Below are 13,427 nucleotides of genomic sequence, written 5' to 3' on the forward strand. Positions count from 1 at the left end.
AGGTTTTCCCTCTTACATGTGTTTAACAATCATTAACAAACAGTCCATCCAGGCTGTGGCAGAAGGTAGATCTGAATACAGAGAGTACAGACGTTGTAGTCTCCAAGTGGCGTCAGACATAAGCTTATTTTACTTAACTGTGTGTGGATGTTTAGGCGTAACCAATATGGTGAAAAGGTCAAAATTATGTTTATTATAAAAGACGGGTAAAATAAGTTATTTTGAGTATACTTTACGCATGGCATAAATGATGTTATGAACTTATTATACTCAGACATAAATGTGTTACTATACATTTAGCCACAACTCAGTATTTAAGTCTAGCTACAACCTTTGTGTTTGGGTAGAAAGTGGAAGTTCCGCATACTTACTGAATGATAGGAAAGTGGGCTCTGATATAAAAACAGGTTTCGTAGGCGCTAGCTCTAATTATACCATGTAACATGTTTGTATTCCAGTTTTTTTGCTGACACCTCTGATGTATGTCACTTATTCTTTTGCATGGCAATTTCTCCAGGAGCGAGATGGAATGAGGGCGATCCTGGATTCGTATGACAGCGAGCTGACCCCGTCAGAGCATACTCCTCAGCTGAGCTGCCGTCTGCGTGAGGCTGAAGAGATGCTGCAGAAGGTTCATGGGCACAATGCTGAGATGGAGGTAATTGGTTACCAGATAGGAATGTTACTATAATAACAGTGTTTCGAAGTGTGGAATACTTGTTGGCCAACAGAAAAATTGTACAATGCAGACCGGATGCTGTGAAAATTTGACTTTGTCAAGCGTTTGTGTGTACTAAGATTCCATTCACTATAGAGATTAATATTTAAAATACAGTTTTCTGCTTAAACCCCTGTGGCCTTCATGTCCTGGGGTATAGGGGGTGCACAAAAGGGTCACCTGGCTAAACTATTCGGAAGGTCCCTTGACAGTCAGTGTGGTCAACATGCTTCGTGATTGTCAGAACACCGACTCAGTCTGAGCTAGGTGATTGTGACATACATTTCCTCATTCCCGGTTCATTTGGTCTTATTTCAGATGTGCTACATTTTGGCCATCGTCTCCCCATCCCTCCGCGGTGTGTGTGTGTGTGTCTCGCTCTCTCCCTCCCTCGGCCGTGTCTCGCTCTCTCCCTCACTCCGCCGTGTCTCGGCTCTCCCCCTCTCCCTCACTCCGCCGTGTCTCGGCTCTCCCCCTCTCCCTCACTCCGCCGTGTCTCGGCTCTCCCCCTCTCCCTCACTCCGCCGTGTCTCGGCTCTCCCCCTCTCCCTCACTCCGCCGTGTCTCGGCTCTCCCCCTCTCCCTCACTCCGCCGTGTCTCGGCTCCTCCCCTCTCCCTCACTCCGCCGTGTCTCGGCTCCTCCCCTCTCCCTCACTCCGCCGTGTCTCGGCTCCTCCCCTCTCCCTCACTCCGCCGTGTCTCGGCCCTCGCCCTCCCTTCGCCGTGTCTCGGCCCTCGCCCTCCCTCCGCCGTGTCTCGGCCCTCCCCCTCTCCCTCACTCCGCCGTGTCTCGGCCCTCCCCCTCTCCCTCACTCCGCCGTGTCTCGGCCCTCGCCCTCTCCCTCCCTCCGCCGTGTCTCGGCCCTCGCCCTCTCCCTCCCTCCGCCGTGTCTCGGCCCTCGCCCTCTCCCTCCCTCCGCCGTGTCTCGGCCCTCGCCCTCTCCCTCCCTCCGCCGTGTCTCGGCCCTCGCCCTCTCCCTCCCTCGGCCGTGTCTCGGCCCTCGCCCTCTCCCTCCCTCGGCCGTGTCTCGGCCCTCGCCCTCTCCCTCCCTCGGCCGTGTGTCGGCCCTCGCCCTCTCCCTCCCTCGGCCGTGTGTCGGCCTTCGCCCTCTCCCTCCCTCGGCCGTGTGTCGGCCCTCGCCCTCTCCCTCCCTCGGCCGTGTGTCGGCCCTCGCCCTCTCCCTCCCTCGGCCGTGTGTCGGCCCTCGCCCTCTCCCTCCCTCGGCCGTGTGTCGGCCCTCGCCCTCTCCCTCCCTCGGCCGTGTGTCGGCCCTCGCCCTCTCCCTCCCTCGGCCGTGTGTCGGCCCTCGCCCTCTCCCTCCCTCGGCCGTGTGTCGGCCCTCGCCCTCTCCCTCCCTCGGCCGTGTGTCGGCCCTCGCCCTCTCCCTCCCTCGGCCGTGTGTCGGCCCTCGCCCTCTCCCTCCCTCGGCCGTGTGTCGGCCCTCGCCCTCTCCCTCCCTCGGCCGTGTGTCGGCCCTCGCCCTCTCCCTCCCTCGGCCGTGTGTCGGCCCTCCCCTCTCCCTCCCTCCGCCGTGTGTCGGCCCTCCCCTCTCCCTCACTCCGCCGTGTCTCGGCTCCTCCCCTCTCCCTCACTCCGCCGTGTCTCGGCTCCTCCCCTCTCCCTCACTCCGCCGTGTCTCGGCTCCTCCCCTCTCCCTCACTCCGCCGTGTCTCGGCTCCTCCCCTCTCCCTCACTCCGCCGTGTCTCGGCTCCTCCCCTCTCCCTCACTCCGCCGTGTCTCGGCTCTCCCCCTCTCCCTCCCTCCGCCGTGTCTCGGCCCTCGCCCTCCCCCTCTCCCTCCCTCCGCCGTGTCTCGGCCCTCGCCCTCTCCCTCCCTCCGCCGTGTCTCGGCCCTCGCCCTCTCCCTCCCTCCGCCGTGTCTCGGCCCTCGCCCTCTCCCTCCCTCCGCCGTGTCTCGGCCCTCGCCCTCTCCCTCCCTCGGCCGTGTCTCGGCCCTCGCCCTCTCCCTCCCTCGGCCGTGTCTCGGCCCTCGCCCTCTCCCTCCCTCGGCCGTGTCTCGGCCCTCGCCCTCTCCCTCCCTCGGCCGTGTGTCGGCCCTCGCCCTCTCCCTCCCTCGGCCGTGTGTCGGCCCTCGCCCTCTCCCTCCCTCGGCCGTGTCTCGGCCCTCGCCCTCTCCCTCCCTCGGCCGTGTCTCGGCCCTCGCCCTCTCCCTCCCTCGGCCGTGTGTCGGCCCTCGCCCTCTCCCTCCCTCGGCCGTGTGTCGGCCCTCGCCCTCTCCCTCCCTCGGCCGTGTGTGTATTTTGATTTAGGTAAACTGAGTGGTCATTTCCTTTGAAAGTAAATGCTTGTCCTGTGCTCTATTATATTAATGTGGTTTGTGGTGAGATAATGACATAATCTGGATATAGTATTGCCCTGTCTAACCATCCCATGACTGTGATTATGGTGGACGTATCGCTGTGTTGTGACATGTGTGGATATAAAAGCCCTCCTGGGTTTCCTGTGATCTGCAGCAAGCAGCTTGTCTTGGCAGGAAGAAGACGCTCTCGTTTTCCTTCTCTCACACAGGATGACAAGAGTCACTGGTCCTCGGTATGGGATTGTGAAACATGACAGTCTGCACTTCCCTAACGTGCTGCTGACATCTCTGACTTCCCAGATTTCATACTTCCCAGTCTCTTCATTTCACCTCTAGACAAAGGGCAGAGTATTGCAAAACAGAGGGTCCTATAACAATTGCCCCAGCTGCACAGAAGGCGAAATCACCATCAATATAATTACATTAATAGGCACTTTATTACAACACATTTGGCTCTATATGAAACATTAAAGAAGCGAGATGTGCTGGGAAGACATGCTGACACACTGACTACTTCCCTGTGTGTTTTATGTTAAGGAGATATTTACTGTGACTGAGAGCACCATATGTATTCTAATCAGTTAATTATGAGCCTGACAATTTTGGCACGTCAAAGTCCATATGCTCACGCTTTGTTTGCCAGTAAGACCAAGGGCTAAAATGGAAACCTGTTAAGCCATTGACCAAAAATGATCACCTTATCAGTTAGGCATTAACTCTGCCGAGTGTTCATATTATTGTTGTTCGCACAGTTGATTGAGCTGCATGGTTTAGGGTATTAATCAGGGTGTTGTGATAGAATCTCGATATCTGTCCAATCTCAGCTTGTATCATTAAAATATATATATATTATAATGTGTGTGTGTAATATATTCACTTTCCAGTGCTTGGTGCATAGATGTCAGAGGAAAGCTAGAGGGAGATCTTGCTGCAGCTAAGATATACACCATCCTTATTGGGTGGGGGGATTGGATTGGAGGGTCAATTTTAGCATATTTCATTTGTATTTGATCTGTAGTTTCTGTTATTGCCATTTTCCTCAGCTTATGGTTCTGTCTTCCTTACTTCTTTGGGACCCATATAGTCCTCCTATGCCTGATAGCTGTCAATCCACGTGCTTGTTCCCTTGTACAGTATTGTCACCCATGTCTGTAAAGCTGCCAGTGAGTAAAAAGGAAATGTTTTGTGCCCGGCTCCTCTATGAACATAGTGTGGGACATAACAGGACACTTTTATATTGTCCGCATCGGTCACGTCAGTAAAGTAAGACCTGCTGGGTCTCGATTTCTATCTTCCTAATTCCCCCTTTCCCAGAAGGCGAACCGTGTAAGACATGGTTCTTTTCCAGTGCGGGAAATAACTGAGACAGGAGACTAGGTAAGTGTTCGTGCAGCCTATCGTCTCACTGGGATGCAGTGACCTCACTGAGTAATTAGACACTTTATGCCTCAGTGATGTCACTGGTTCCTAGCCAGGTGATTGGCTGCCTTCTTATAAATATTGGTTCAGGCCACAAATGTTGTTGTATGTAAGTGATTAGTACACTGAAAGTGAAAATGTACACCACATTTAAGTAGGATTTATTTTTACTTTGGTTTTCTATGAATGTGCCATAAATTACAAGAACAATGTATCCTGCATATTATATGAAACAATATCATATGCATTGTTATAATGATAAACATCATCCTTCTTCACAGTGACACACAATGGCCATATCATGAAAAAAACTACAATACTTGCATGTAGCGACAAGTCAGTGATGGTACTATGGGGTACTTTTATTTTAAAGTATATTTGTTGCCTTCACAAATGTAGCCATCATTTCAATATTTGTGCCATTGATGTTCCCAATGTATTCATAGAGTGCATGCTCCTGGATTTTGGCTCTGATTGTGCAACGCAAGGTCTTACCTGGTACAAAAACCCAGTACATTTGTGAAGGGTAAATGTGTTTTTCACCCTTGCCCTAAGCAACTACCCTAAAAATGCACCTACCACATTTTTATCTCATCTGAATAATCTGCACAAAATAGATTTCCTTTTTGCTACTCCACAATAGTAAGCACACAATTGTGCCTGCTCCCAGGGGCAAACGCAGGATTTGTAGAGGGGGGTTTCCACACCACACCACCAGTGGGTGTGACCAGCATGCATGGGGGTGTGGCTATAATTTTAGACAGTGCTTGGCTGCTCTCCAACTCTTCCTATCCCCATAATATACATGGGCAATGCTGCGTGCACTACTGTTAGGTGCATGCAGCTCTCCCTTTTCAAGCAGAGCCGTGTGAAGCGGGGGCAGGGTCCAGCCACCTCAATTATACAGTGCCCCAGGCTTGGAGGGGGGTTTCCAGGCACTAGGAAACCCCATCTTGGTTTGCCTTTGGCTCCATACATCTCATGGATTGCCCTGAGTTGTCTACTCCTCCAGTCGCCCTGTGTAAGTTCTTTCCGGTTTGATAAATCAAGGAACGGGACATCGGCCATTTTGCAGCTTGGTAATAATGTCCACTGTGTATGTGACAGGTGCTCTTTATCAGTAAGTACGGCCAGTAATATATTCTTCTCCTGTTTGGTGGTTAAGTAAATTAATCAGTACAGGTGGCCAAATGGAACTAGATTTTGGGATCTTAGCAGCACAAACATGAGACATGTGTCATTACTTCAGACACACGAATGTGGTCATGATGAGAAGTCAGGACAATGTTGGCTTGTTACAAAGTACATATGGTTTATATACAGTGGTTCTCACTGATTGCTATGCACTGAGGCTGGCCACAAGGTGGCAGCAGATAGTGAGTTTCTTCATTTTTTTTCCCTTAAGTCCTGTAAAATTACTGTATATAACCTTTAATTTCAAGCGGTTACTAAAACTATAGACGAAAGTAAGACATTGCTGCAGCAAGACAGTTTTAATGTGGTCAGTGCCATCATGAACAATTTTCCATAAACAGTTACTGTAAATGCTATTTTCAGGTTTGTTTAGTGTGTGTATGTATATTGCATTAGGAATGCATAGAAAATTAAAGCTATGGGAAAGACGTGGCCTTCTAGGGTTTTCCTTTCAAAATGTTCTGTAATGTTCAACACCTTACCTAAAATATACATTTAACATTTTCCTGTCTTACCTCTTGGCTGCCACTGGCTTTCTCCTCCTCATTAAATTATGTAGCAGTGCTCCTCACAGTGACTATAGGAGGAATCGTTCAGTGATTAAGTCTCTATATATAACATTTACAAAAGGCATAAAAGATCCCTTTCCTGTATGTTGCTCCCACTCCATGAACTCTTGGCCAGCACTACAAAATAGGATAATATATGACCATTCTTACTCTTCCTTTTTGATTACAGTGAGTTATATGTTCTGACCAATAGGAGCTCTTTTAACTGAACATTTTTAATTCACTATTTGCCTTGAACATTTCAATAAAGATTGTACCTTCTGTATAATGCAAATGAATAACCCTCGACAACATGCCTCTCTTCTTCTGAGGATTTTTTATTTATTTAGTTTTATTAAAATCAAAACCTACCAGTCTGAAAACTGCTGACGCCAAGCATTCCACATTTGCTATTTTTTCCCTTGTTGTCTTTTTAATTCCACTGTATACAGGATTTCATTGCCTGGCGGATAGCACGAGACATCGAAAGGTGGAATCAGCATAATGAAACTGCTGAATCTGAGTTTTTTTTATTTTTTTATTTTTTTTTAGTTATTTTTGTGGGAGCAGGGTGCATGCTTTTGTGCCCTTTTGGATGAAGTGTGTTCCTGTAGGATAAGCTGTTACTTCATTTTTTTTAATTCTATTTATTTTCCAAAATAACATGCTGGATTCTTCTATCCTCAGCCATTTATCTGGTGTCCGCGTCAATCGTGTCCGGGGTACATGCTGCATTTATTGCTTATAAATTCCTTCCAATACTTCCATATCTGCAGCCTCTTTATTAGTTCATTTTTCCCCATATTTTAATTGAAGCAATCAATGATATGTAGGTTTTATGTGTTAACCATTTAGATACTGGAGCAGACAAATATTTTTGCCTTGATCTGACTGGTAGAGAGTTCATCGAAAATCTTATTATACGTTGATGTTTATCTTGGTATGGTAATCCAGGCTGCACACATTACATGGTGTTTTTGTTTTGTTTGTTTGTTGCTGATTGGCGCAGAACAAAATTGCAATTACACCTGTATTGATCAACTACTGTGATCCTGTTACCCAATTGTTGTGTCTGAGAGTGTGGCAGCGTGACCCTCCGCAGCGTGCGGTGCTAAGGAAGTAATGCTTCTTGTTTGGTTTCTGATCTGCTACAGAAACATTTACAGTGATTTAAATCAAATTAATAGATAATGCATCCCTAAAAAGAGGGTATTCTCATTGATGGGAGGTTGCATCGTTCAGAAAGTATTGGTGAAACTCAAAGTGTTTTGGTAAAGTTTACCTGCAGTCTGCATGCAGTTGAGGCTAAATTTGGTGGGATAAATCCAATCTACTTGGTATGCAGTCTATTAATTCACTAACAGCCAGTCACGCATGCCTATCAAATTGATAGATTTGAATGGTTTATCCCACATGATGACTGCCTCCAGTGTGTGTAGCAGTCATTTACAATTTAAGGGGGTCTGTGATGTTAGATGTATTGTCTGAGACAATAGATTGTGTCGTGTAGAGGTCCCATCACCACTACAGCACAGTAGTATTACTTGTATTTATACCATCTGTGGCTCATGAATGGGCTGGTCTGGCACCTGAGAGCACTATGGCTGATCCCATAGATTGTAAGCTGGCCAGCAGGGCCTTCTAACCTCTCTCTGTGCCCAGTATTGTTTTATTATGGTGGTTGTTCCCAATTGTAAAGTGCTGCGGAATTTGCTGCAGCTATAGAAGTAAATGTGATGATGAAGGCGCTCAGAGACTCGGCCAGGCTTGTTCACCTGCTTGTTATTTACTGGGAGCATTTCCTGTGTGTATGTTCCTTAAGTTTATGTGCAAAGTCACTATGAAAGAAATAGACGCAGGTTTAATAAAGAAACATAATTTACATTTTAAAAAGAATCCCAGGTATGTTATCGGGAATACCAGGTATATTACTGTATTCTGGGTGGGGTTTTCTCTATAATTTAATGCCCTATTTTTGAATATACAAAACTATATTACAAAAGTTAAGCTGTCTCTTCCCATACTGCCTCTTAATAAAACTGCTTAGCTGTTATCCTCACGGTAGTGGTACACGCTACAGAAAATTTCTCCTGATGTATGTAATGATTTTACCAACAATCGAAAGGTCCCGATCAGCAGACGATTCATGTGTACACACTCTACGCGTTTTACCTTCCTGTGCTCTTCATCAGTTATAACCATCTGCTGAAAAGATAGTGACTCTGTAACCTCTATGGAGATCTGCCTACACTGCTGGTCGTGAGAGCGTACACACTGCAGGATTTGCCCAACATCGTTCCAGTTTATTTTAGTCCTAACAGTCGTTTATAATGTGATTGGACTGATAATCGGGTGAAATAACCTGTATTGTCAAACCCAACTTTAGTCCTTGTCACAGTGTCTGTAGCAGGAGGAGCTTGGAGATAGGTCTATGCATATAACATTATTACCAACAAGCAGCAATTATATGCGTTTTAACCTTTTTACTTTTTTTCCTGGATAATGGGCTGCCTGTTGCCCAGCACTGGGTTAGAGGCTGCTACCGCTGTCTGCTCAGTAGGCTGTAGACGTCTAGGGAAAATGTTCGTAAATATAGAGAAGTGAAAGGGATTTCTGGCAGAAGTGTGCTGTTAGTCTCAATCATTAAACAGTTTAGGAATGGAAGGCTTGTGTTTCTATCTCCAACCCCAACATAGACTTTTTCTTTATGTAACAATTAATTCCTCTCATCAGATTTATTAGTACTTACTTAGGCTGGGTACACACTACAGTGTTTTCAGCCGATTATTGGGCCAATCAGACGATAAACGAGTGTTTGGCCCGATATCACACTAGTGTGTACACTCCAACGATGAACGATTATCGTTCCAAAGCACATCGTGTCATTTTGATTTGGTTTTTAAACTGGACTAAAAATGTCTTTCAGTAATGGAACAATGTTGTTCCAATCCTGCAGTGTGTATGTACTGAGGACCGGTACTGTCCATAGATCTCTATGGAGTGTTCCGAGTCAGGATCTTTTCAGCTGATGGTTATGACAGATGAAGAGCACAGATCTGAAGGTAAATCTTGTAAAACGTGTATAGTGTGTACACAGGAATCAGCAGGCTGATCGGGACTTTTCTTTTTTCTGTCGTTGGTAAAATCACTAAAGAGTTAGCATTGGGAGAAGATTTCTGTAGTGTGTAAAGAGCCTTAGATGGACCCAGAGAAAAGTTTACAGCAGAAAATATTAAAGCAATGTGAGCTCATCCTGCGCTCTCTGTAATAATTCCTACTCATTACCGCCAAGCTGTGGTGTTTGCAAAGCTGATGAGAAGATCTTACAACACTGGAGCTCACCATCAGGTGTGTAGTTCATATCTACTATGAATGGGAGGCGTGTTCTGAATACATTGTTTGATTGGATCCCACATTCATTTCTTATCCCTGTACATGCAGTGTGACTGCCTGGGATGATTGAGCAGCACGGTGGCTCAGTGGTTAGCACTTCTGCCTCACAGCGCTGGGGTCATGAGTTAAATTCCCAACCATGGCCTTATCTGTGTGGAGTTTGTATGTTCTCCCTGTGTTTGTCATTCTCTGTCTGTGTGTATATTAGGGAATTTAGACTGTAAGCTCCAATGGGACAGGGACTGATGTGAATGAGTTCTCTGTACAGCGCTGCGGAATCAGTGGCGCTATGTAAATGATGATGATGATTGGTTTGGCAGCACAGGATGTTGTTGTTTTTTAGCCTTTGCAATAGTGCAATCTGATGTTGTATATGTTGTAGCATTGTGATATTTCTACCAAATAGCTACATAGGCAGTGTGCACGAGATAAATCTGGCAATAACTAATGACGGGTAGGTGTTCTAAACTGTACTTCTTTAATGAGTCCTTGCCCTCCAAAGAGAACACATTCAGTTTAATCAGATAACCCGTCATTTGCTTTTGGAAGAAGTGATTTCTTTCTTTGAAGTAGTTTTTAATTGCCCCAGTTTAGCAAGACTCTGTGACTTGTATTTAACTTGCATTTCTGTAAACAGTCACTGTATCTATTGCCTTGTTCGCCAGGTAGCTGGTGCTTAATGTCACTACGTACTTGTTACTAATGAGATTAAGAAAAACAGATTAGATCTGCAAATAAGTAAGCAAAGGCTTCTACGGTCTGTGACTTCTCTCTAATTGTTGTTTGAACATCTGTTTAAATGGCCAAAAACACAGCACTAGTTGCTTGGTTAATGAGACCTGCCCATGTCACGCAGCTTTTCTGCAAACTTACTGTGATAACTATGGCATTTACTTGAAAGATCAAAGTATATATCAACATGACTGTTCCTGCAAAGATGGAGACTTATAGCCGAGTGGAACACAGCATAACTGTTTGCTACTTCTACAGATGCCTTGTGTGACAGCCCAGTTTCACTTTTAGAGACCTCTCTGCTCCATCCTCTGGCTCAGGCTGCCAAACCTGCGACGAGTTCCTCAGTTATTTTACAAATTATCTATTGTGTGTAGCATTGGTGAAGGTGATGGACCGTTGAAACCGAGGGATAAAAGCAGCGGTAAAAAAAACACCACACAGCTGCCTACTGTTCATGAATGTCTGGGAGGCTCCCAAATTTCGGCAAGTGCTCCAAGAAGAATAGGCACCCTTCCCCGGAGACTGGGCTTTGTGACGCGATTCGTGTCATCAGGCCACGACCCCTACTGCGTGATGTCATGAATTGTGGCATTGCACAGCAGAAGGCGGGATCTCAGTGACACGATCGCGTCACCGTTTTCCCCCTCCCACACTTGGCGTATTAAAAGTTGTCAAGTATGGAAATGTGTGTAATACTTTATAGTAATCCAGCAGTGTGGTTATACAGGACACTAAAGGATACTGGCAATATCCCAAGTCAACGCATCACCCTCTCATAAACCTACCCTTGTGGGTGTAGCACATTAACGCGTTGGATGTAGGACATTTTTTCACCACTATCTTCCTGCATCTGTGTGACAGAAACTTCACATCACTACTTTGTGCTGTCAGACGACCCTTCTGTTCCCACTCAACCTCTGCAGTGTCCTGCTTAACCTCCAATCCACCCTTCACATCATACCACTGCCCTCCCACATCCACAAGCACATGAGTGGACAGGTCGGCACGATCTGCTCCTGATATACTCTGTGTGTCTGTCAACGTTCCATGATCTGATTAGCTGCAGATATATATTATCCTTGCTTCCTTTAATACTGGGGACAAAGACCTGCAGGAGATGACACTGATGATACTAATATGCAACAGGAAGCTGTTCTCAGAGTGTAGGTAGCTTTTGTCACAAATATCCAAAGCCTATCATCTTAATAAACGATATATATGATGACGTCATAATTCTGAATTAATGTTCAGCATGGTAAACTGTTGTGGGGGGTGTAAATCTTTCTTTTTGTATATTTATATGAATTGACAAGAGATTTGTACATAGACCCCTTTGTCCTCAACATTTATGTGAAGTGTGCCATGTAAAAGCACCTGTTCACAGGCATGATACAGATGAATATACAGTGTCTGTTTCACATTATTTCTCCTACCTCACTCTATACTAGCTGGTAGCTGCCACCACGATACTGAGAACACCAGCAATATAATACCAGAAAAACTTGACAGTGCATTTCTAAATAAACATAGCTGTTCCTAATTCCACTATAAGCATTGGCTGCACATGTGATATGTCCTCCTCTTTGCACATTACTTGTGGCAAGCCAGGGGAGCTGTCCACAGTTCTGAACTGTATACAAAAGGATACTAGGGATACATTTTGTGTATGTGTATATATGTATCTATATATATATGTATCTATATATATATATATATATATATATATATATATATATATATATATATATATATATATATATATATATATATATATATACTCTCTGATCAAACCACCCAATCATAATGTTTCCTCTATGTTCTACATATATCGCTTGCAAGAAATTCATCTCATACATTTTAAATGTAGTTAGAGTGAGCATCACCTTGATGGAGTAATTCCATAGCCTAATTAGATTTACTTTATTCTCTTTAGAAGGGTCTACCTTGGTCACTCTGTATTATTGTTCAACTGTCTGCTGCTTACTGTAGGAAAAATAACCAAATGTTGAAATTGTTTCTAACCTATCTACTTGTGAGCTATATGGTTCAGCCAGTACATAGCAAGCGGATGTCTTATTTCCCTGTTCAATACAAAACAGCTGGCAGATACAACTTATTCTTCTACTTTCTGTTGTCTACAATGCAGTTAACCCTCAGTGCTGTGGATAAGCGAATGACTTTAATTCCTGTGTTTTGTGTTTTAGCAAGAAGACAGCAAAAGATTAGTAAATATATTTGCAGATATCAATTGGGGACTGTAAACTATTTTGAACAAGTTGTCCTTTCTGATCCCACTCTAGATTAGCATTATAAAGTTGCCCACAACTGAGCGTTCGCACCCAGCTTCTCCAATCTGTATAATTGTCCGCATCTACCAGGAAAACGCTTATGCCATTAAAATACAGCAGCTAATATTTCCTCTGATACTTTTGCAAGCCACACACATTGCACAAATGGTTATTTCTTTTTATATCCTTCCTTTCCTCCCTTCCTCCAGTTGCCTCATTTGCACTATAGCTCCAGCGAAATTCTCCCATCATATCCGTTAAATTACTGAGCTTGATTTATAAGGGAATTAGGTAGGCAGTTACCAATTGCACGGCTGGCTTACAAATGCTGCTTTATTAAAATCAGACTGTTCAATATTACCTAAGGTAGACATGAACATTTTAGGACATATTAAAAAACACTCTAAAAGAAAATGTTAAACACCATGTTAAAATTGTGATATACTAGTTTAAGATATGAATTTCTATCAGAAGGGCATTTGAATCCAAATTTCAGGAAACCATACTTCCTTTCTACTGGTGATTATACAAATAGCCCGGTGTTCGGTGTTGACTAATATATTTGTCTGGTGTATATATTTGATTTTTTTTATTTTTTATTATTAAATCTTATTTTTTTTTTTACATTGGAATAGAAATATCAGCTATTTTATATAGAGCCACTAATTCCGCAGCGCTGTACAGAGAACTCACTCACATCAGTCCCTGCCCCATTGGGGCTTACAGTCTATATTCCCTAATGTACATACAGAGAGAGAGAGACTAGGGTCAATTTGAAAGCAGCCAATTAACCTACCAGTATGTTTTTTG

General features: G+C 44.9%; 1 protein-coding gene across 3 annotated transcripts in view; it reads left to right on the plus strand.

The window, feature by feature from the left end:
• Positions 1-13,427, plus strand: part of MAD1L1 (mitotic arrest deficient 1 like 1) — a 528,381-nt gene that overhangs the window by 177,963 nt on the left and 336,991 nt on the right. For all 3 annotated transcript variants that reach the window (XM_075179556.1, XM_075179557.1, XM_075179558.1), the window contains one exon: positions 518-658. In XM_075179556.1, the coding sequence (XP_075035657.1) occupies positions 518-658 (141 nt within the window). The remainder of the gene's footprint in view (positions 1-517; positions 659-13,427) is intronic.

Source organism: Mixophyes fleayi, chromosome 7 (assembly GCF_038048845.1).
Source record: "Mixophyes fleayi isolate aMixFle1 chromosome 7, aMixFle1.hap1, whole genome shotgun sequence".
In the NCBI taxonomy this organism is placed as follows: Eukaryota; Metazoa; Chordata; class Amphibia; order Anura; family Limnodynastidae; genus Mixophyes; species Mixophyes fleayi.